The sequence below is a fragment of the Trichechus manatus genome, unplaced genomic scaffold, assembly GCF_000243295.1.
Source record: "Trichechus manatus latirostris isolate Lorelei unplaced genomic scaffold, TriManLat1.0 scaffold00008, whole genome shotgun sequence".
NCBI lineage: Eukaryota > Metazoa > Chordata > Mammalia > Sirenia > Trichechidae > Trichechus > Trichechus manatus.
This window is the reverse complement of record NW_004443944.1, coordinates 25,417,333-25,442,325: the sequence shown is the minus strand read 5'-3', so window position 1 is coordinate 25,442,325 and position 24,993 is coordinate 25,417,333. Positions and strand designations below refer to the sequence as shown.

General features: G+C 42.0%; 1 protein-coding gene across 1 annotated transcript in view; it reads left to right on the top strand.

Moving 5' to 3' along the window:
- ACTR5 (actin related protein 5) overlaps positions 1-24,314 on the top strand; it is a 39,657-nt gene extending 15,343 nt beyond the window's left edge. The window contains exons 7-13 of the mRNA XM_004370572.2: positions 1,170-1,339; positions 10,327-10,544; positions 11,270-11,452; positions 18,117-18,233; positions 18,950-19,089; positions 20,213-20,345; positions 23,271-24,314. Of these exons, the coding sequence (XP_004370629.1) occupies positions 1,170-1,339; positions 10,327-10,544; positions 11,270-11,452; positions 18,117-18,233; positions 18,950-19,089; positions 20,213-20,345; positions 23,271-23,528 (1,219 nt within the window). The 3' untranslated portion in view covers positions 23,529-24,314. The remainder of the gene's footprint in view (positions 1-1,169; positions 1,340-10,326; positions 10,545-11,269; positions 11,453-18,116; positions 18,234-18,949; positions 19,090-20,212; positions 20,346-23,270) is intronic.
- The last annotated feature ends 679 nt before the right edge of the window (positions 24,315-24,993 follow it).

The window sequence follows — 24,993 nt, the reverse complement described above, 5'->3', positions numbered from 1 at the left end:
GGGACCCCATAGGGTTTCCAAGGCTGTAAATCTCTACGGAAGCAGACTGCCACATCTTTCTCCTGTGGAGCCGCTGGTGCTTTCCAACTGCTGACCTTTCATTTAGCCGTCGATTGCTTTAACCACGGCGCCACAAGGGCTTCTTTTTAAACTGAAAAGCAGTTTGCATATTTAAGTCACAGTGTTAAATGTTAAATGCTTAAATTTATTTGAGACCTATATTTAAATAAATACTTCAATTGATTGAAACCTTTATTGGGAGTTTCTCTTTAAGCATCTTTGAAAATTTATGAAGAAGAAAGTATATTCTTAGACATTACCAAATATTCTTGAAATACAGAGGGTCTCTGTTTTATTGGGTACGCAGAAATTAAAAATAGCATGTTGAGAGAAAATTGTTTTACCTGAAAGCTCAGAAATGAGCAGATTGGAGCATATCCTGTTCTATGCTGGCATCTACTGGTGAGGTCTGATACAGCAGTGACATTTCCATATACAGCAAGTTCTTAAATGCTGTTCTGTTCTTTCTCACAGTAAGGCTACTCTGGTTCTTTTTCTTTTCAGTTCGTGTGAGTGGCATCTAGTGCTCTTAGGAGATTACTGCAAACCAATATATGTATGGTTACTTAATGTGTTTGCATCAGTAGAAGTGGGGTATCTAGGGCAGGGGTTCTCAAACTCTGGTCCACACCAGAATCACCTGGGAAGCTTGTTAAAAAGGCAGATTCTCACGTCCCACCCAGGCCAAAACAGTTGGACTCTCTCGGGGTGAAGCCATGGGAATTGGCATTTTGAACATTTTCCCATATAATTCTGGGATACTTGGTCCTAGGACTACAGCTTGAGAAATATATGATGAGAAACGTAAACGTCTGACTCTGGAACATGTATTCTTTCTATTGATCCTTGTTTTCTTCTGAGACTCTGGTCAGAAGTTAGATGGCCAGGCATCTGTCTGGACGTGGATTAGGAATTCCTGCCTTGAGTAAGAGATTGGACCGAAGGACCTTTAAAATCCCTTCCAACTGTAAAGTTTTTATGTTATCCCAGCAAGTCAGTTTCTTCCTCATTCATCTGCATTAAGTTATCCCTTTTCCCCTAAAGATACTCCATGTTCTCCCCTCCATGTGCCAAACATTTCAGTGCCATTTTCTGTTGCTGGGTTGCAGGTTAGATGCTAAAAACTGCAAACGCATCAATCTTGGGGGAAGCCAAGCAGCTGGTTACCTCCAGCGCCTCCTTCAGCTGAAGTATCCTGGACACCTAGCAGCTATCACTCTCAGCCGCATGGAGGAGATCCTGCATGAGCACAGCTACATCGCTGAGGATTATGTAGAAGGTAAGCCTCAAGCAAAGGATGTTTACTTGAAGCTTTTGGATGTTGTCTGCTTTTGGGGTGTTCCTTCAGTTGTTATCAGGATGACACTTTGGCTTCTGTACTTTTCTGCTCTGTTTTTTAGCACCCCCTTCCTCTTTTGGTATGCATTTTCTTAACAAACTATTCATTACACTGATTATTTATTTTTGTGGGTTCCTTTTGCAAATGATAGCTTTTATAGCTTGCCAAAATACAGGACTTAGAATTGTACAACTTTCAACTTATTCCAGAAGGTAAACATTTTTAAGAGTGCCAGTATCTTGAGCAGACCATACTGGTTTAAAAATCAACTTTAAAGCAGTTGAAATTATTTCACTGCACTATTAATATAGAATTTTTGCTCTAGGAGCTTATTTTTTTCTTTTCAAGTTAGATCTTGAACTTTTGATTATATTCTCCATTAGTAATAATTACTGTAAGAATGATTACTATTGTTATCGCATAATGCAATGAAAATAATATTGTATTCCTCATAAATTTAAATAGTTCCAATAAAACCAAATTACTGTGAAAGTTCCACTGTGAATACAACTCCGTCCCACAGTACATGAGTGGATCTTCTGGTTGGCAATGAAGGTAGTGACTTCAACTCATTACTAGTGAGTTCCCGAAGGGCAAGAGCTGTGTCTTAATTCACTTCAGAACACATTTATTAATTGTCTCTGGTATTCCTGGGATACAGAGACGTTGGGGAGACAGACCTGGAAAGAAATAATTGGTGAGAACACTCCAGTCAGAGAGTTAAATGCTTGCCAGAAGACACACAGCTAATTAGCTCTCCTTGCTCCTGCTTCTCTGTTCTCACGGTGCTCTGGTATTGACTTTTCTTTGGTGCAGTGTATGAATTGTAACATATATATAGATTTATGTAGCCCCCACCACAGTTAGGACACAGAACATTCCAGCACCCCAAAAAAATTCTCTCATGCTGTTTATGGTCACATCTTCCCTTCACACCAACCAATCTCTTCTCCTCCACTGTGGTTTTGTCTTTTGGAGAATGTCACTTAAATGGAATCACCATATTGTATGTAACCTTTTGAAATTGTCTTCTTTCACTCAGTATAATGCCTTTTGAGATTCGTCCAAGTTGTTGTGTCTGTATTCATTCCTTTTTAGTACAGAGTAGTAGTTCCATTGTATGGATGTAGCACAATTTGTTTATCCATTCACCCATTGAGAGTCGTTTGAGTTGTTTCCAGTTTTGGGCAATTACAGATAGAGCTGCTGTAAAATTCATGTACAGGTTTTTGTGTGAACATGAGTTTTCATTTCTCCAGTGTAAATGGATTGCTGGGTCACATAGTAAGTGTATATTTAACTTTATAAGAAACTGCAGAGTTGTTTTGTGGAGTTACTTAATGTATGAGAGTTCCAGTTGCTCTATATCCTTGCTAGCGCTTGGTATTGTCAGTATTTTTTATGTAGCCCCTCTAATAGTTGGATAATGGTAGCTCACTGAGGTTTTAATTTCCATTTCCAATGGCTAATGATGTTGAACATCTGTCTTTTCAAGTGCTTATTTGCCTTCATTACATCTTCTTTGGTAAAGTGTCTGTTCAAGTCTTTCACCTATTTTTTACATAGATTGTTTTCTTACTGTTGAATTTTAATGTTCTTTATATATTATGGTTACAAGTCATTGTTGGCTATATGATTTACAGATACTTTCTCCGAGTCTGTTGACTCTCTTTTCTTGACAGTGTTTGTTGCACAACAAAAGTTTTTATTTTTGATGAAGTCTAATTTATCATTTTTATTTTATGGATCATGCATTTGTTGTCATGTCCAAGAACTCTTTGCCGAAACCCTAGATTTGAAAATTTTCTTCTGAAGTTTTTGTAGTTCTGTTTACATTGAGTTCTGTGATCCATTTTGAGTCCATTTTTATATAAGGTGTAAGGGTTAAGCCCTTAACTACTAACTCAATGCTTGGCAGTTTGAACCTATTGGTAGTTTGAGGTGCCTCAGAAGACAGGCCTGGTGATCTGCTTCTGAAAAGTCACAGCCTTGAAAACCCTGTGGAGCAATTCTACTCTGCATACATGGGGTCGTCATGAGTGGGAATCAATTCAACGGCAACTAACAGCAGTAAAGGGTTAGGTCATGGTTCTTTTTTTTTTGCACACATATGTCCAGTTTTACCATATCATTTGTTGAAAAGACTATTATGTTGGGAGACCCCAAGCCCACCCCCAGGTTCGATGATACTCTAGAAGGACTCACAGAACTCAGAAGCCATTATTCTCATGGTTATGGTTTATTACAGCAAAAGGCTACAAAGCAAAATCTGCAAAGGGAAAAGTTACAAGGTGCAAAGTCCAGACGAAACTAGACACACATTTCCAAGAGTCCTCTCCCAATGTAGTTGCACAGGACACACTTAATTCCTTTAGTAATGAATTGTAATACACATGAGAAATGTTGTCTGCCAGGTACACGCTCATTAGCAACTTAGGGCCCAAAGCTTTCACTGGGGGCTGGTCACATAGGCATCCTCTGCCTAGCACATACTAAAATTCCAGACTCCCAGAAGGAAGGCAGGTGTTCAGGATAAACCATATTGTTTGCACAAACAGTCTAGGCACAGGAACCCACCCTAACTATTTGGGAAAGTTTTATATCATGTAGGGAACTGTTAACGAGCCAAGTTCCCAGACACCAGCCAAGAGCCAGCCTTGCAAGCAGGTCTTTCTAAGGATAACAGTCTTACCTCTTTTCTGCACAGCTATTTTTTCTCTATTAAATTGACTTTGCATTTTTGACCAAAATCAGTTGGCTATATTTATGCAGGTCTAATTCTGGACTCTCTGTTCTGCTCCATTGATCTGTGTTTCTATTCCTTAGCCAATAATACACTGTCTTGGTTACTTTTGCTTTACAGTTAGTCTTAAAATTGGGTAGTGTGATTATTAACAATTTTGTTCTTTCTTTTCAGAATTCTTTTGACTCTTCTTGTTCCTTTGCCTTTCCATATAAATTTTAGGATCAGCTTGTCCATATCTACAAAAAAAAAAAAAACTGTTGGGATTGTGATTGGAATTACATTAAATTTGTGGATCAGTTTGGGGAGAATTGACATTTTTACTTGTTGAGACTTTTAATCCATATACACAGTATATTTAGGTCTTCTTTGATTTCTTGCATCAGCGTTTTATAGTTTCCAGTGTACACATCCTGTATGTGTTTTATTAGATTTATGCCTATTTCTTCTTTGTTGTTGTTACTTTTTTTTTGTAGCTATTGAAAATGGTATTGTTTTTTTCATTTCACTTGCCAGTTGCCCACTGCTAGTGTATAAATGCACGTAATTTGTATCATGTGACCTTGCTAAACTTACTTACGAGTTCTAGTTTTTGTAGATTCCTTGGGAATTTTTATGTAAACAATTATGTGATCTGTGAATAGGAACAGTTTTATTTCTTTCCAGTTGGTATGCCTAATTTCTTTTTCTTGCCTCATTTTACTGGCTGGGACTTCCAGTATGATGTTGAATAGGAGTGGTGATAGTGGATATCCTTGCCTAGTTCTCTATTCCTGATCTTGGGGATGTGGGGAGGGGAGCATTTAGTCTTTCGCTACTAAGTGTATGATGTCAGCTCTAGGTTTTTGTAGATGCCCTTTATCAAGTTGGGGAGGTTTCCTTTTATCCCTATTTCTACTGAGTTTTTATCATGAATGGATTTTGAATTTTGTGAAATGCTTTTTCTGCATTGTTTAATAAGATCATATAGTTTTTCTATTTTAGACTGTTCATATGGTAGATTGCAATGGTTGCTTTTCAAATATTAAACGAGCTTGGCATTCTTGGGATAAGCTCCACTTGTTCTTGTGTAGTATTTTTTTTTTTAATTTTTTTTATTGTACTTTAGATGAAGATTTACAGAATAAATAGTTTCTCATTAAACAGTCGGTACACATATTGTTTTATGACATTGGTTAACAACCCCATGACATGTCAACATTCTCCCTTCTTGACCTTGAGGACCTTTTTTTTGGTGAAAATATACATAGCCAAAGTTACACCATTTTGAAAGTTTCTACATGTACAATTTAGTGACATCGATTACATTCTTCCAGTTGTGCTGCTATTCTTACTATCCTTTTCCAAATTATTCCATCACCATTATCTTCAACTCACTGTCCCCTAGGCTTCTCATCAAACCTTTTGAGTTGCCGTTGTCAATTTGATCTCACCTAGATAATTCTTTTTTTTTTTTTTTGTACCTTAGATGAAGGTTTGCAGAACAAATATTTCTCATTAAAGTTAGTACACATATTGCCCTATGACAATGGTTAACAACCCCATGACATGTCAGCACTGTCCCTTCTCAACCTTGGGTTTCCTATCACCAGCTTTCCTGTCCCCTCCTGCCTTCTAGTCCTTGTCCCTGGACTGCTGTGCCTCATTAGTCCTGTTTTGTTTTATGAGGCTGTCTAGTCCCCGGCTGAATGGTGAACTTTGGAAGGGGCTTCACCACTGAGCTAAAAGGGTGTCCGGGGGCCATATTCTTGGGGTTTCTCCAGTCTGTCAGGCCAGTAAATATGGTCTTTTTTTTTTTGTGAGTTAGGATTCTGTTCTACATCCTTTTCCGGCTCTGTCCAGTACCCTCTATTGTGATCCTGGTCAGAGCAGTCAGTGGTGGTAGCCAGGCACCATTTACCTGTAGTGGACTCAGTCTTGTGGAGGCCCTGGTAGCTGTGGTCCATTAGTCCTTTGGACTAATCTTTTCCTTGTATCTTGTTCTCTTCATTCTCCCTTGCTTCCGAAGGGGTGAGACCAGTGGAGTAGCTTAGATGGCTGCTCACAGGCTTTGAAGACCCCAAACGCTACTCACCAAGGTAGAATGTAGAACATTGTCTTTGTCGACTGTGTTATGCCAATTGAGCTAGATGTTCCCTGAGACCATGGTCCCCACAGCCCTCCACCCAGCAATTCAGTCCCTCAGGGAATTTGGAAGTGTCTATGGAGCTTCCATGGCCTTTCCTTGTACAAGTCGTTCTGGCTTTCCCAGTAATGTGTACTGTCTTACCCTTCACCAAAGTTACCACTTACCTATTTAGTTCCCCCCCACTCCTGCCATCCCTCTAACCAACAAAGATTGTTTCTTTTTGAGTGTAACCTTTTACATGAGTTATACAGTAGAGATCTCATACAATATTTGTCCTTTTGTGATTGACTTATTTCACTCAGCATAATGTTCTCCAGTTTTGTTCCTCTTACTCTTAGTAGGTTTGTTAACTTTCTTTGTGGTTACCTTGAAATTATATCTTCCTAGATTTGAACCAGTCTGTTATTGCTTGGTATCGCTTGACTTCCTCTCCATTAGAAGGTTCTATACCTACACCGTTTATTCCCTCTTTTATTGTTCTGATGCTGTTGTCATTTACAGATTAACCTCTCTGTTTCCCTTTTATAGTTCTTTTGGTTTTGCATAGTCTTTAAAAATTCATTTCCTAGGTTGGTATCTGGCTAGTACAATCCTCGTCCTTTATTCAGCCTGTGGTCTAATATTGTTTGTTCTCAGATCGAAGGACTTCCTTTAATAAGTCTTGTAAGTTAGGTTTGGTTTTTACATAGTCCCTTAATTTCTGTTTATCTGGAAATGACCTAATTTCACCATCATATTTCAACGAGAGTTTTGCAGGATATATTATTCTTGGCTGGAAATTTTTTTCTTTCAAGGTTTTATATATGTCATCCCATTGCCTTCTTGCCTGCATGGTTTCTGCTGAAGAATCTGAGCTTAGTCTTATTGTTTCTCCTCTGTATGTGACTTTTTGTTTTTCTTGAGCTGCTCTCAGGATTCTTTGTTTGTCTTTGGTTTTAGTGAGTGTGATGATGGATATGCCTTGGTGATTTTCTTTTGGGATCTATCCTATATGGGGTTTGTTGAGCTTCTTGGATGGTCAGCTTTTCATCTTTCATGATGTTGGGGAAGTTTTCTGTCTGCAATTCTTCAGTGATCCTTTCTGTGCCTTCTGTTTTCTCCCCCTGTTCTGGAACTCCGATCACTCGCAGAGTTTTGCTTTTGATTGTATCCCACATAATTCTCAGGGTCTCTTAAATTTTTCTTCATTCTTTTTTCTGACTTTTCCTCAAACAGAGTTGTATCCAAGTGTTTGTCTTCAGTTCCGCTGTTCCTGTCTTCCACCATTTCAAATCTGCTCCTCAGCCCTTCTATGACACTGTCCATTTCTGAAATCTTGTTGTTTATCTTTTGGATTTCTAGTTGTTGTTTTTGTATAATTTCTAGTTGTGAATTTATTTTGACATTTTGTTCCTGCATTATTTTCCTGAATTCCTCTGTAGTATTTTTTTAATGCTGGATTCAACTTGCTTACATTTTGTGAGTGTTTTTGCATCTCTCTCTCTCTCTATATATATATACACATATATACGTATTCTTTAACCATTCTTACTCATTGTCGTCAAGTTGGTTCCAACTCATAGCAACTCTGTAGGACAGAGTAGAACTGCCCCATAGGATTTCCAAGGCTGTAATTTTTATGGAAGCAGACTGCCACATATTTCTCCCATGGAGCAGCTGGTGGGTTTCAACTGCCGAGGTTTTGGTTAGCAGCCAAGTGCTTAACTACTGTGCCACCAGGCTCCTTTGCGACTATATTCTTGAGGGATGTTGGTCTGTAGTTTTCTTTGTTTGGTTTTAGTGTCATGGTGATGCTGGTCTCATTAAATAATTTGGAAGTGTTTTCTGTTTTCTGAAAGAGATTATGAAGAACTGATGTTATTTCTTTTAAATATTTGGTTAAATTTTCCTATGAAACTGTCTGGTTTCTAGTTCAATTCCATTATGGTCAGAAAACTGATTTCAGTTCTTTTAAACTTGTTAAGGTTTGTTTTATGACCCAGGATGTGGTCTACTTTGCCAGAAGTTAGATATACCCTTGACAAGCATGTGGTTTCTGTTGTTGTTGCCTGAGCGCTCTGTAAATGTCACTTTGGCTCTGTTGGTTAATGGTGGTGTTCAGTTCTGTATCCTTGTTCAGTTTCTCTCTGCCAGCTCTGTTGATTAGTGAGAGGACCGTTTGAAGTCTCCAGGTATAATCGTGGATTTGCCTGTTTCTGCTTTCATTTCTGTCAGTTTTTGCCTGAAGCTCTGGTTTTAGGTGCATATTTAGGCTTCTTCCGTCTTATTGGTAAATTGACCCTTTTATCATTATGTAGTACCCCTCTTTGTCCCTGGTGATTTTCTTTGCTTCAAAGTTGACATTCTTTTGATGAGTGCTTGGCGTGGTATGTTTTTCCATCCTTTTAGTCTGCCTATATCATATTTGAAGTGAGTTTCTTATAAACAACAAGTAGTTTGGTCATTTTTAAAATCTACTCTGTTGATGTCTGTCTTTTAATTGATATGTTAAGACCTTTTACAATTAATATTATTCATATGGCTAGATTTAGGTCCACCATTTTATTTGTTTTCTGCATTTCTAGATGAATAATTTGTTTTGTGAGGATCAGCACAAAGCTGGTTCCTATGAGGCGGAGGTTAAAGATGTCCCAAATATCCAACTTTTCCAAACTGCTGTACCACCCCATCATCTCTAATATCAACTGCCCCTTCTTCCCTCAGCACTCTCCCTCCCATCTTTGGGTTCCCTAATTCACTGCAGCGTCTCACAGAACCTCTCACAGAACCGTATCAAGGAAATGGCTCATGCGGTTTTGGAGGCTGACAAATCCCAAATCCGTGTGTCAAGTGTAGACTTCTACTGACCTATGTGGCTGCAGGGGCTGGATTGGCAGGTCATACCCCAGGCTGCTGGCTCACAAGGCTGTGGAAGCTGGCAAACCAGGTCTGATGATAAAACTACTGGCCCACGGGGCTGCAGAGGCCAGCGAATCCCAGAATTGGCAGGTCAGATGGCAGGCCTCTGGCTCAAGTCCCAAGAGAGGTTAGACAATCACTAACTGAATGTGGGATCCAGATGCAGAAGAGAGAGGGAGGCCCTGCAGGGCACCTACATATATACCTTGGATGCAGGCCACATGCCAGGGAAGAGTGCAACTTGAGTAAAGGTGAGACTTGAGTCAAGCCCTCCTACAAGGCTGTGACTCAGGATACATCCCACACCAATCCTGCCCCATTAACATGTAGAGGTTAGATAAAATGGAGGACAACCATACAGTACTGGAAATCATGGCCTAACCAAGTTGACACATAACCCCAACCATCACAGGTTCCATGTACCTTGTTTGCATAGTCCCACTCAGTCATTGTGTGAGTCACAAAGACCATAGCTAGAAGGCCTATAATAAGTAATTCGTTGCACCGCAGCTTCTCTGTTTTTTATTTATCTGTTTCCCTTTCCTGCTTTTTTTTTTTGAACTTTGTTTTCTTTTTTCTGGTATTCCATTTTAATTTACCTATTGTGTTTTTACTGTATTTCTGCGTAGGTTTTTTTAGGGTTGCTCTAGGGGTTTCAGAAAACATGCTTAACTTTTCACAGTCTGCTTAGAATCAATGTTTTACGACTTCAAGTGGAATGTAGAAGTGCTAGCACTATCTAGGCTCCTTTATGTTATAGTTGTCTTATGTATTACGTTTTCATACACTGAAAATCCCATCAGACACTGTTATAATTTTTGCTTTCAATTGTGAAACATATTTTAAAAAACTCGAGCGGATAAGACAAGTCTATTGCTTTTAACCAGATTTTATCATTTCTATTGCTCCTACTTCATTCCTGATCTTCCAAGTTTCCTTTTGGTGTCATTTCTCATCTGGCTGAAGAACTTTGTTTAGCAGTTTTTCCGAGTGGGTCTGCTGCCATTATGTCCAGATTACGTGGCTGCATTCAGTTAAAGAGAGAAGGTGGAGTGTGCTTTCTCCATCTTACCTGGAACTGGACCCCCGGTCTTGATTTTTAAATTTCTGCATTAGGAGTGTTTTCATTTCATAACTTCCAAAATTATTTCCTTGAAGAATTGCAGAAATGGCGGTGCCCTGATTATTATGAGAACAATGTCCACAAGATGCAGCTCCCATTTTCCAGCAAGCTTCTCGGCAGCACTCTGACCTCTGAGGAGAAGCAGGAAAGGCGGCAGCAGCAGCTGCGGCGACTGCAGGAGCTCAATGCCCGTCGACGGGAGGAGAAGCTACAGCTCGACCAGGAGCGGCTGGACAGACTGCTCTACGTGCAAGTAAGAACAGATGCCGGCTGGGTCCTCAGCCTTGCTCAACACAGTGGTCCCAGAAAATTTTCTTGCTACGTTTTCTCCTGCAACCTCAAAATTTATTGGCCTCCTAAGTCATCCTTGGGGTCAGGAAGGAGTCTAGGTGAATCAGCAGTATAGACATTTTGAAAGTAGAGTATGGTAGCAGGTGTTTCTGAGAGAGCTCTGGACTCTGGCTTTATTAATTTGTTTATTTATTTTTGCCCTATAATCTCCTTTATTATATATATTTTTTAACTTTCTAATGTACGTAAGTATGGCACACATGATGCAAAGGGCACAAATCTTAAGTGTACAGTTTGGTGAATTTTCACAAAGTGGATACAGCCATGTATCTGCCATCCAGTTCCTGAATATTGCCAGAAGCCTCCTTCATGTCTCCTCTCAGTAACTCTCCCACCTGCCCCTATCCAAAAAGCAATGTTTCTGACATCTGTCACCATAGATTAGTTTTGCCCAACTGGGTGGTGCTGGAACGGTGAAATAGTGTTGTCCTAGAGAGAGTTGGAGAGGAGGGCAGCTCTGTGGAACTGCAGTGGGAGATGGAGGTGGGATTTTGTGGAGGTAGGTGAGCTCTGGAGCCCTCTCCTGTGACACTTCTTCTGTCTTTGAGTTTTAAGCCACTTCTCTTCCCTTTGCGTATGATTGCAGTGTTTGTCTTTGTGGGTGACTTGTGACTGCTCTGGTTTCAGGAACTTCTAGAGGATGGCCAGATGGATCAGTTTCACAAAGCCCTGATAGAGCTGAATATGGACTCCCCAGAAGAGCTGCAGTCCTACATACAAAAGCTCAGCTCAGCAGTGGAGCAAGCTAAACAGAAAATCCTTCAAGCAGAAGTCACCCTTGAGGTGGATGTGGTAGACAGCAAGCCAGAGGTAACGGAGGGCCCTCCCTTGGGTGCCACAGGGTCATTTAGAGAGAACAGCCCTTCCTTAGGGGTTGGAGGAGGATCTTGAGAAGGCTGACATCAAGGGGTTGTGACCAGACTTGGAGAAAAAGAGAGCAGTGTGATTAATGATGTCGTGGGGACATGGGTGGGGACAGGGATGGCACTGACCTTGTATCAGCTGACACTCTGACAGGAGGAATTTCGCCTTGTAGTTCTCTGGCCCTGCATTTGGGAGGGCAGGTGTGTGCGTGGAGTAGGAAGAGCATTCACACACCGGTCATGTGGTCCTGTCTCGAACCTGAACCTGCTCCTCTGATGGTTATTTGTCAGTTAGTCACATACTCCCATTAGCTGGCTTCGGATGTTTTACTAAATTGATTGTGGTTAATCTTTCACTTACTTCCTTTCCATCTTGATGTTCCCTAAGGGATCATGCTCCATACATAGCTTCTGAATTTTTTTACAGCAACTAATTGTTGTTGTTAGTTACCATTGAGAATGAAACATTGCCCAGGCCTGTGCCATCTTCACCATCATTGGTATGCTGAAGTACGTTGTTGTGGCCACGGTGTATTTTGAGTGCCTTCAACCTAGGAGATTCCTACTCCAGCACTATATCAGGCAGTATTCTGTTGTGATCCACAGGGTTTTCATTGGCTATTTTTTTGAACCGGAGCGCCAGGCCTTTCTTCCTAGTCCGTCTTAGTCTAGAAGCTCCACTGAAACCTGTCCATCATGGGTGACCTGGCTGGTGTTTGAAATACCAGTGGCAGAGCTTCCAGCATCACAGCAACACGTAAGCCACCACAGTACAACAGACTGGTAGTCAGGTGGTGGACAGCACCTGATAGGCTTGTTCATTGCCTTGTGACACTTTAGAGGCAAGATTAACCAATATAGCTTGTTGTTTTTTTTGTTTTTTAGCTCAACTTTCTTTAAATTTTTAATTATCCATGCTTTTGGAAAGGAACAACACTGTGGAAGAATCCAAGTCAGTGCTGTTTGATGCTAGGAGTGTTGTGGGGCTTCTCGGTGATTTCTGAGCTATCTTTGGCTCAGCCTGAAGCTCACTTTTGCAGTGACTGTCTCGTAGCTACAGGCTCACTCTTGTAGCTTCTGCTCTAGCCTTCCGTCCTCTGGCGCTTTGCCAGGCTGTAGATTATATGCAGACAGTGACTGGCTGTGAGCACACGTGTTTTATAGAGCAGATCCTGAGGCACGCTTACCAGGTCCAGCTTCCTGGATCACTGCCATCTTGGCAGAAGGAGCCTTTACTACCACTTTTCTCCCCCACAGCATCTCAGATTAGCTTTGGTTATCTAGTATCCCTTTTCTAGTCTGCTTCTCTCAGTGTGTGTTTCAGATGTGAACTGTTGTTTACTGGGATCCAGAACCATGTTGTCTTTGTTGTTCATTCATCCACATTTAGTTTTTATCATGTTTAACGTGTCACTGTCAATAGGACACCAGCATCTTTATACCAGAGATGTACCACTAAGCCACATGCAGGAGAGAGATTTCAGATTTGAACAAACAACTGTAGGGATGTGACTGGGGAGCCGCTGGGGAATTAGTTTTTCCTATTCTCTGTCCATTTTTTCTGCATTACATACTGTGATTCAGCCACTCATTCATTCAGCAGGTACTAACTAAGTACCTACGTTGTTCTGTGCTCTAGGGACACATATTCAAACATCCCCAAGCTTGGGGAGATTTGAAAATATTGGACTACAAAAGGTTTCTCTACATACAATAAAAAATCTGATGAACTGATTTGTCACCAAAGCTTTAGTGGTCAGTTAACATTTATTGAGGGTGATTGTTAGTGATTAAAGTCAATTCCGTTAACATTCTTGGAATAAATTTGACCATGACACTGGCCAGCCACTTCTACCTTTCAAGAAGTGTTTACAGTGTTTTCCAACAATAGAATTCATTGGAACAAAGAGAATAAATTTATATGGGCCAGAATTCATTTTAAAATGCCATTTAAGCAGTAATGGCTGAGTTGGATTAATATAGCTAAATTTTTAAACTTATAGTATTTTGTAAAATCCATTTTTTCCTAAAGATCAATCTTTTCTAGCCGTTGCCATTCTGCAAGTAATCCTACTAGGATGTTGTAAAAGACGGCTTTGTTACCACTCGTAACGAAACATTTACAACTAGAAGATGCTTACTTTCCATGACTATAAACACAGCACAAGTGTGTATTGCTGGGGGAGGGACGCAGTTTTAGAACTAACCATCGTTTGTTAGAAAACACAACGGGCCAAATATAGAACATTCTTTTACTTGAGTAGCCAAGATCAGAGTTGGTCTCTGCTTGTTTTTATGTTACTTGAGGCTGTTCCAGGGACCCATACTACATCTTCTCTGATGTGCTTTGGCAAGCTGTTCTTCTGTTCGGTTCCAAAAGAACAGTCATATTTGTGGTTCTGAATGCCACACAATTATGTGGATACCCTGGCAAACCCTAGAGGGAGAGAAGCCAGCAGGGTTAGAGAAATCTGTTCCCTATCAGACGCCTATTCTCTGCATTGAAATTACTAGCTTTGTTCCTCTCTGTGAATCATATGAATTGGGATAAAATTTTTTTTTTTACCATTCAAGTTGTTGTTGTTAGGTGCCATCAAGTCAATTTCAACTCACAGCGTCTTCACGTGACAGTGTGGAACTGCCCCATAGGGTTTTCTAGGCTGTAATCTTTACAGAGCAGATCACCAGGTCTTTCTCCTGCAGAACCACTGGATGGGTTCAATCCGCCAACCTTTTAGTTAGTAGCTGAGCACTTAAGCATTGCACCACCAAGGTTCAGTGACATGCTTGTGACTATAGCTTGATGAAGGTGGATGGTGATATTTTACTGCAGCTGAAGAAGCTCTTTGAAACCCCTGTGTTTTACAATCTTCTGTATTCCAGAGCGATTTGAGGGTGTGTCCCAGGGGCCTACCACTCAGTGCCAGGCATGGTATGCCAGAGACCAGGGATGCAGAGGTAATTAAGATACAGTGCTTGCCCTCCTGGGTGGTTCAGAAAGAATAGATGCTAGTCCCATAGTTAGCTGACAGTAATAAAGTATGTCAGGCATGGTGGTCTATGTGTGTGGAACCTAGACAGATTTTTGAGAAACGACTGGGACATTTGAGCTGGGCCCTGAAAGAGTATTAGGATTTCAACAGGCAACAAATAAGGAGGAGGAATGTTTTTGATGGAAGGAGCCGCATGTGCAGGGAGCATGGCATATGTGGTATACAGCGTGTGGGCAAGAGGGGCCATGATGGGAGACGAAGTGGGGAAGGGAGGCAGAGGCCAGGCTCTAAAGGTCTTTATCAAGTAGATGTACAGACATACAGAACCTTCAAAGTATGTTGAGCCAGGAAATCAAAGGATAAGATTTTATTTTAGGAAAATAACCAGTGGCAGTTAGGAGGATGGGCTGTAGGGAGAGATGAGGCTAGAGGTGGGAAGACAGGATAGAAACATAGTATTTCAGAAGAGAGCTGAAATTTGCCATGTTTATGGGGATGGAGGGTGGGTACTCAAGAAGTAGGATCTAAAGATCTGGGTGCCATTCAGAAGCAGAGGTGACAGCAGTGGCACTGACTGATGACAGTAGAGCACATGACATGTGCCCGACTGTGCTGAGCACTTCTGCCGGCATTGTCCTGATTCATTGTCACAACTCCATGAATAGGTGCTATCGTTGTTCCCATGTTACAAATAAGGAGACAGGAGTGAAGAAACATGCCTAAAATCTCACAGCTGCAAGTAGTACAGCTGAGATGCAAACACAAGCAATCCATTCCATAGTCCACGCTTTTAACACTTAGGCTATCCCGAAAGGCAGGGGTGGGTGATGCCTTTGACCAAGTTTGGAAAGCTTATGAGATCAGTTTTGAGCACCTTATCTTTAAAGTCTCTGTGGGACATCAGGTAGAACTCTCTAGGGCCCAGGTATGGGAGGACATAGAATCACATGGGGAAAACATGGGGAGTGAGAAAAGCAGAATGCCTGGGGTATGCCACCACTTAGGAGGTGATGGAAGAGGAAAAGCAAGACAAGAGACTGAGAAAAAGCAATCAGAGAAGAGAGAAGCCAGAAAGCGTTGATGGGAGAGTTTGAAGAGCCTGAGTGGTGAGCTTAACCTAGGATAGAAGATGGTGTGCCTCATTCTTTGAGACAAGGAAGGGTGAAAGGACAAGAAAAAAGATGAGGTGGAATGGAGAGTAAATAGGGGAGTTTGTTCTTTGAAGCAGTGAAAGTGATCTGCTGAGAATCCCGGGATTAAGACAGAAGGTGGTTGAGGAGAAGAGTGTTGAAGAGGTTTAAGGCAACTGCTGTGGGGAATGGGAAGGGAAGCTGAAGGGTAACAAAAGGATTGCCTAGTAGCAACCCAGGGCTTCCTCCTCTCCTGCCCCACTGGAAGCATACATTGTCCACTTCTCTACAGCCATGTAACTAAGCCGTCAAGTGGACTGTGACTCATGGTGACTCCACGTGTGTTAGAGGAGAATTGTGCTCCATAGGGTTTTCAATGGCTGTGACCTTTTGGAAGTAGATCACCAGGGTTGAGGGATGGTGGCAGTTGTGATTGGACTCTAGGTTGGATAGAGAAAGGTACAAATCCACATGAAAGGTCCTCACTTGGAGGTGAGGGAGGTCAGAGGAGTGGAGGTTGGGATGAAGATGGAGAGTAAAGGTGGTGAGACAGGTGGGGAGTAGAGAGGCAGATAGGAGGGACCTCAGTGGAGCCCAGTGCTTGCCTTCACCCGTTATTATTTGCAGGGTGGTCTCAGGCTAGGAGTCTTCTGTATCATAAACGGCAGACGGCGTAGGAATGCTTCTTGAGACGCTGTCACTGCCCTGTCTGGCCAGAGGAGCCTGTCGCTCCCTTGAGCTGGTTTTGCTGCCGCATGTAAGGTCTTTCATTCGTCTCTTGTATTACCCACCCTGAGCTTGGCCTAGATCTTTTCAATACTGCTAAAGCCCCAACTGTCCTGTCACTCTCAGACTCGCAGTTTATAGAAGTTCAGGTAAAGCAGAGCAGAGACTTTGGAGCTAAGCAGTTTTGTCTCAGGCAAGTTCCCCCTACTCACTAGTGTGATGTAACCTTAGGCAAGATACTTAACCCTCCTGAGCCACAGCTTCCTCAGCCATGAAATATCGGATACTATCTGTAGCGAGGACTTGGGGGTGGAGAGAGCATTGCAAATGGCAGGCGTCCCTGCCCCTGAATCTGATTCAGTATTGGCCAAGATGACTTCCGCCTTCTTGACTGAGAAGGAGATCCTTTTGATTCTTACCCCCTGACTCATCTTCTTTTCTCCTTTAATTACCTGCTTCTAAACCAGTCCCTCTCATTTTGTCGTTCAGTCTCAGATAAGGAAATACTCCCCTTCCTTTCCAGGGCTTACCCTCAAGCCTGGAAAATTCCCCATAAATATGGTAGAATCATCTATATTGGATAGAAATTAGAATGCATTGTCCCCCATTCATGCCACACATGCCATGCGACTTTTGTGGAGGTGAAGGCGGGCATTGAGGGTCATTGCCTTGTTTAAAAGTGAGTCTGGGAAAAAAAAAGGGAGTTTGAATGCTTGTTTACATCTGTAGTATATATACTACAGGTTCTAGAGAAGTATATTTAAATTCTCTGAATTGCATTGGTAATCCACATACTTCATAGATTCCCAGAGTAAGGAGGGACTCAGAGAATGCGTACTCAATGTAGGCATGTCCTCCCAAGCATGCTTGACTGTTGGTTCCTGAGTCTGCTTGAATCCTCCTAAGGCAGCACCTTGTGAGACAGTCCATTCTACAGCAGCTGTCATTGTTAGGAGATTAACAAAATATTTCTCCCTGTGACTTCACCCCTTTGAGTCCAGAAAGGTAAGACTCATCTGCCCTTCTCATGGCAGAATGACAGATGGCTGAAGATGTCATTCAGAATACCCTTCCCCTGCACAACTTCTTTCGTGCAGATGAAAATTAAAATAAAAATGCCCTAAGCCCTCTACGGGGAATGATGCCAGCATTTCTAGGCCCCACCCAGGCTCATTTTGGTCGATGAGGATTGCCTGTTCAGTAGGCAGGTAGGATGCCACAGAGAGGAAGCACTCAGCCCCCTTGGGGCCCTTAGTCTCATTCCCAGCCCAGTGGGACCTGTTCTTAAGGGACCTGATTGTTAAGCCCATCAGTGTTGGCACAAATATTTATTAATTATTAAGGGATCTATTTGATTTTGCTCTTAGTCTAAGCTATTTTGCAGGATACCAGCTATCAAACCGTTTCCCCCCAGAGTTCTGAGTGAGGTTGGGGGGATAATACATGCAGTGAGTTTCCACTGGGCCCCAGCCGGGAGCTGGCACCTTTGGAAGGCTTCAGAGAGAGAAGGTGGGAGTTTATGAGGCTTGTATAGGTAGGAAATGGCAGAGATTAAAAGCAAAGCCCATTCCTGGCTGTTTAGTCTTTTAATCCTTGTGTTCATATGTGTTCTTTTTTTTTTAATAGCTTAGAAGATTTTTCATAGATTTTGTGTAAACTTTTAGAACACTGGTCAAGATCCCAATTCTTTTTCATGACTCTGAACTAACAGAACTAAGGCTCACTGAAGTCACAGGTTCAGTTTTGTTTTGTTTGTTCATAGACCGCTGACCTGGAGCAGCTGGAGCCATCCCTGGAAGACGTGGAAAGCATGCATGATTTTGAGCCCTTGTTTTCAGAGGAGACACCTGAAGTGGAGAAGCCAGTTACCACTGTCCAGGTTTGTCTCCTGTAGCCCAGACCGAGCTTTTGTGTTGAAACATTTGCCACAAATGACCAGACTAGTCAAGGAAGATTAAAAAAAAAGCTCAGTTGTATTTTCTAGAAAAAGGGATACTGATACGTAAAACATCTGAAGTCAGAGTTTTTTTTCCCGGTGATTGACACCAAGATCTGTGAATCTGTGAGAAACGTTCTTCCTGGCAGGGACATTTGGGCAATGAATTGAGAACTTTAGACCCCAAAAGTGGCTTTTAGTGGTTTCATTTAAAGCTTAAGCCAATGTTATTATGCTTAATTCTCACTTGGGCCTATGTTACTGTCATTACAATAGCAGCCAGATAAATGGATCTGAGTCTGAGCCACACCTGGGTAAATGCTCTCTTGGCTGGGGAGGGTCAGTGGTACAAAGGCAGGCACTGGGCGGGCAGAGTTGGGCTTCCACTGCTCGGCCTCTTACCTGCTGATGTCCACAAAGTGTCTTTCCCTGCAACTCCAGGGCCATTTTTCATGATGCACATTCGGAGGTCTGTAATTCTGAGGTTGAAAGGAGGCAGAAAACCGGATTATCAAATCAGGAGAGTGGGGGAAGGCTCTTCTGGCATGAACAAAGGACAAGAGCTAGATTGAAATAAGAAATGCAGTTTGAGGAAACTGGCAACTGGTATGTTTGTCATTATGGCCTAAAAATATCTTCTAAACCTTGGGTTTTTAAAGCCCGTGTTTAACTTGGCAGCATATCATCAGCTGTATGTTGGAACGGAAAGAATTCGAGCTCCAGAAATTATTTTCCAGCCATCTCTCATAGGAGAAGAGCAGGCTGGGATAGCAGAGACTCTCCAGTACATTCTGGACAGGTGAGACTGCAAAACTTCATCTCCTTAGATTTTCCTGAACCCTTTTATTGGATTTCATACTGAATGGTAGATTTGATGGTTGGGCACTTTGGAAGTCTGCCTGTCTTGCTCCTTTTGATTGATGTGCTGTGCTCAGATAGTATTCTTTCATCTCCAGCCCAGGCCTGGCACATAGCTGGGACTTTGTCATTCTTTTCTGAACACGCAAATGCTCAGTTGATTTGAGGAACTTCCGCACTTTCTTATACGTGTGAGCTAGATGATAATATGTGTGCACTGGCTTTTATATAAATTTTACATTATTAAAGACTAAAAATACACAGAGTTTCTAAAAGTTTTTTTCCCTTCTTGCTGACATGTTATTTATTAAGAGCTTGCATCTCTATAACAATGTTCTTCTCCCCCCTCTCATTTATAGAGGCATTTTCCTGCAGTGGACAGGAAAATGATTTAAAAAGTTGGACAAGTAGGGAACATGATTTCTAGTACACTGGCTGCTCTTGGTTATAACAGGATTGTTATAACCAACAGCACGTAGCAAGGAGAAAAAACGATTACAGCTACTTTTTTTGAGTGGCTTTGAGCTTTGTGTTAACAGTGGGTGGAAAAATGATCAAACGTGGATGAGATAAAGAAACACACATAGATGCTTAAGAAACACACATAGATGAGGGATGGGCCCTCAAAAGGGAGGCAGGACTTTTGGGGTGGGGAAAGTATTCTGTACCTTGATTGTGGTATTGGTTACTGGGGATATAAATTTGCCAAACTTTATTAAAATGTATGTAAATTAATCCTCCATAAAGTTGATTAAAAAAAAAATGTATAAGAAAGGGCAAAAGTTCTAATCATGTTACAGAAATGAGTTGAACGTTCAAATTTAGGTTTTTGACTAGCTATTTGGAAACGCTTGGCTGGCATTCTGTAAAAACATACAGGAAAAATGAACATTTTTTTTTTTAACTTGTTGTTTAGATGTTTTATATTTTGTACTTCCAAAACACAAAAGACCGGACTTGTTGCCGTTGAGTCAATTCCAACTCATAGGTTACATTTTCACATCTACATTCTTGTTTTAATATTCAAGTTGGAGGGACTAGACCAGAAATGGTTTCTCTCCTAGGTATCCAAAGGATGTCCAGGAGACACTGGTTCAGAATGTTTTTCTCACTGGCGGGAACACAATGTATCCTGGGATGAAAGCCAGGATTGAGAAGGAGCTGTTGGGGATGAGGCCCTTCCGGTCTTCTTTTCAGGTACTGATTAGCCGTGTAGCTGACTGTTTGGAAAATAGCATTAATTATTTGTTTTCTGATTGCAAAAGTAATAAAGCGTAAATAAACAATAAAGTGCAAATGCAAAAATCATAATTTTGTCATCCAGAGATATGCTATTAATATTTTTATGGCTTTCTCTCTGGTCTTTAGTCTGTGTTTAACTTTAAAGCAGAATTGGAACTTGTTTTATGTACTTCTTTCTGCCCTATCCTTAATATATATTCCTTTCTAGACCCCCCTTGCTTAGGGCAGGGACAATGAGTGTCTTATGAACGGTTGTGTTCTAAGCCCTTGGCACAGGGTCAGTTACTTGGTCACTATGCAGGTTATATGAAGGCAGTGCAGAGGGAGAGGAGAGGAGGGGTTTGATATGATAGAGATTAAGGGAGTAAAATTGTCAGGACTTGGTAATAGATTGAATATCAGGACAGAAGTGGGACATAAGACATAAACTTCCAAGTTCTAGGTTGGACAACTGGTTTGATAAATACCGATCTTTATTTGTTGGCGAGTGAACATCTGCGAATGATAACATCAGCAAATTACATGCTGCAACACTGTATGTAGTATGTATGACTAATGATAAGATGTACCAAAAAAAAAAAAAGATGGTCGTAAGTGTGGATCGTTGTAACTCAAATATGTTGTTAAGTTGAAGACTGCCTGTATTCATTTGCAAATTTTCCAGTCATCTTTAACAGAAACTCAGCATCCCCTAAAGCAATGAGTTCCCTTCTCCTCCTACCCATCTGCTGTTGGTAACCACTAATAAACTTTGGTCTCTGTACACTTGCCTATCCTAGATATTTAAGTGGAGTATTTGTTCCTTTGTGATTGACTTATTTGACTCATCGTAATGTTTTCAAGGTTCGTCCATGTTGTAGCATGTATTAGGACTTCATTTTTCTTTATGGTTAAGTAATATTTCATTGTATGTTTGTACCACATTCTATTTATCCATTCGTCTGTTGATGAAGTTAGGCTTTTGGCTATTCTGAATAATACATCAGTGAACATTGGTGTACAAATATCTGTTGACATTTCTGTTTTCAGTTCTTTTGAGTATATGCCTAGGAGTGGTGTTGTTGGATTGTATGATGATTCTATGTTTAACTTTTTGAGGAATGCCAAACTGTTTTCCACAGTGGTTGTACGATTTTACAGTCCCACCAGCAATGGATGAGGGTTTCAATTTCTCCACATCCTTGCCAACACCTTTTTTCTGTTTTTCTTTTTTTTAAATCATAGCCATTTTAGTGGATATGAAATTATATCTCACTGTGGTTTTGATTTGCGTCTCCCTAATGGCTAATGAAGAGTCCTGGTGGCTCAATGGTTCTGCACTTGGCTACTAACTGAAAGGTCAGCAGTTCTAATCCACCAGACACTCTGTGGGAGAAAGATGTGAAAGTCTACTTCCATAAAGATTGCAGCCTTGGAAACCCAATGAGGCAGTTCTGCTGTCTTCTTTGGGGTCGTTATGAGTTGGAATCAACTGACAGCAGTGGGTTTGAGTTAATGGCTAATGAGGAGTCCTGGTGGCACAATTGTTAAGCGCTTGGCTGCTAACCGAAAGGTTAGTGGTTTGAATCCACCCACCACTCTGCAGAAGGAAAGACCTGGCAACCTGCTCCCATAAAGATTACAGCCTAGAAAACTCTATGGGGCAGTTCTGCTCTGTCCTGTAGGGTCGCTGTGAAGTGGAATCTAGATGGCACACAACAACGACAATGGCTAATGACGTTGAGCATCTTTTCATGTGCTTGTTGGCCATTCGTATTTCTTCTTTGGTGCAGTGTCTATTCAAGTTGAAAGCATCCTTTTTTAAAATGGCTATTTAGTATTCCATCGTTAAACATATATCTTATTGTACTTTTTATTAATAATAATGATAACTACCGTTGTTGAATATTTACCCTGTCCCTAGCAGTCTGCCAGACGCTTTGCAGTCATTCTCACTTATTCCTCCTAAGGCAGAGCTGTGGGGTCCCTTGTTCTCCTCATTTTGTTGGTGGGAAATGATTCCCAGAGAGGATGAGTCAGGTCCCTGTAGAGAAGTCACTTGCCTGTGTGGGAGCCCAGGCAGTCCGACTCCTGTGCATGCACCTTCATCTCCTTCATCCCCGCTCCGCCTGTGCATGCTAATTCCGCATTGTATCACTTACTTAGGGGAGTTCTGAAGCCACCGTTCCAGGTTGGAATGGGAAAGGGAAGTGAGAGGAAGAGGGGAGATGCAGACTCCGAGAACCCAAGAAGCCCTATTTGAGCTACAGTGTTAGCCTGAATGGGTAGGCCAGCCTAGATGAGGGGCATGCAGACCTGCTGACCCCCAGGATAATAAGGAATGGAAAGTAAGCATTGTTGACATCACAAAGAGCTCCCTAGGCCATCCCTCCCCGCTCTCGTTTCTTCTGAGACTCGTTCGCCACTATGACGAGAGCCATCTTGAATCAGCCTCTGCTTCCCTCCGCCTCAGAGAGGTCAGCAGGGCCAACAGGGCCTTTCCTCCTTGCCCTGTACCTAGCCTCTGTGTACTGTCTCCACCTGACAACTTGTGGTTGACAGCAGCATGGAGAGGAAGCTGGGCAGCTGGTCCCCTGTCCAACCCAAGGTGGCAGGTCTTGTGTTCTTAAAATATCTGACAATCATGTATTCTGTGAGGCCGTTTCTGATGTGCTTTACATTCTTTTGTGCTGTTTTGGGGAGTTTGACATTTTAGCTCAGCTTTGCTTGGAGGTACAGAGGTAGTCCTGCACCGCCTGAGAATTAAGTGGGCTCCTCCTATTTGTAAATCTCTGGGGATAAAACATAGGATGTAGCTGGGCCTGCTGAATACACACTCCCTCATGAGCATGGAGCCCTGATGGGAGATGCCCACTGGTGAATGTTCCCTTCATGTTGCAGGTCCAGCTTGCTTCTAACCCTGTGCTGGACGCCTGGTATGGTGCTCGTGACTGGGCCTTGGACCACCTAGACAGCGATGAAGTCTGGGTCACCAGGAAAGAATATGAAGAAAAGGGAGGAGAGTACCTCAAGGAGCACTGTGCTTCCAACATCTACGTCCCCATCCACCTGCCAAAACAGGCTTCGCGTTCCTCGGACGCCCAGGCATCTGGCAAGGGCACAGGGGCCAGTGGAAGTGGTGCTGGTGAGCATGCTTAGCAGAAGGCCTCTCCAGAGAGACTGCCCTGCACTCGATGTCCTTGGGTCATGCTGGCCAGTGTGACACAGAAGTGACTGTGCTAGAGGATTCCAGCGAGTCTGGTGGTAACAGTTGACTGTGAAATGGATTTCTCCTGGGGAGAATGGAGTTAAAGGCACACTGGGAGCTACCCATTAGAATTGTGTTCATTTAGGGACTTGTGCGACGAAGAAACTTTAGGTGACCTCATGGTGTCTTTGTGGAACCGTGGATAAGCTGTGGCATCCGCTTTCCAGCAGCTTCCTGCAGCAGTAAACGAGGACAAGGAGGAAGACAGAGATGTACAGAATGTACAAGACTTATTTCTTGCTGCATTTTGAAGCCTTTTTTTATTAAGATTTATATTGTGAGTGTAGATACTTTATTCTGCTAAATTTGTTCAGAAATTGTGTGAATGCCCAGCAGGGGGAGGTCTTTCATCTATATAAAAAGGTAATGTTTATGTAATAAAAACAATCACCCATGGAATCTCAGGAGCTGGAAATAGTTCCCTCCTCTCTTTGTTTTCCTTACAAATAAAGATAAGAGGCCCCAGGAAGATAACCAACATATCCAAAGTCCCTCTGATGTTAAGCGCTGCTTGTTGCCTACGTCTGAATGGGTAGAAATGGGACTAGCAGCCCAGCTTATGCTCAGCTCAGGTGTGTATGCTGGAAACTTACCATTGTACGAGGCTGTCTTAGTTATCTAGTGCAGCTATAACAAATACCGCAAGTGGATGGCTTTAATAAAAAGTTTATTTTCTCACAGTCTAGGAGGCTAGAAGTCCGAATTCAGGGTGCCGGCTCCAGGGTAAGGCTTTTTCTCTTTCGGCTCTGGGAGAAGTTCCTTGTCATCAATCTTCTAGTCTAGGAGCTTCTCAGCGCAGAAACCCCAGGTCCAAAGGACGCACTCTGCTCCTGGTGCTGCTTTCTTGGTGGTATGAGGTCCCCAGTCTGTGCTCGCTTGTCTCTTTTATACCTCAAAAGACATTGATGTAAGACCTAATCTTGTAGATTGAGTCCTGCCTCATTAACATAACTGCTTCTAATCCTGCCTCATTAACATCATAGAGGTAGGATCTACAACACATAGGAAAATCACATCAGATGACAAAATGGTGGACAATCACAATACTGGGAATCATGGCCTAGCCAAGTTGACAGATATTTTGGGGGGACACAATTCAATCCATAACAGAGGCCTTCCTGCAGATATTTTTGTCCCCTTGAGTTTGTTGGCTGCTTAATATTTTTAGGCCTTTCTGAAGAAATGGAACCTGGTAGTGCAATGGTTATGAGTTATGGCTGCTAACCAAAATGTCAACAGTTCAAATCCACTAGCCTCCTTGGAAACCCTATTGGGGCAGTTCTGCTCTGTTCTGTAGGATCGCTATGAGTCGGAATCAACTTGGCAGCAACAGGTTTGGTTTTTGAAGAAAGAGAC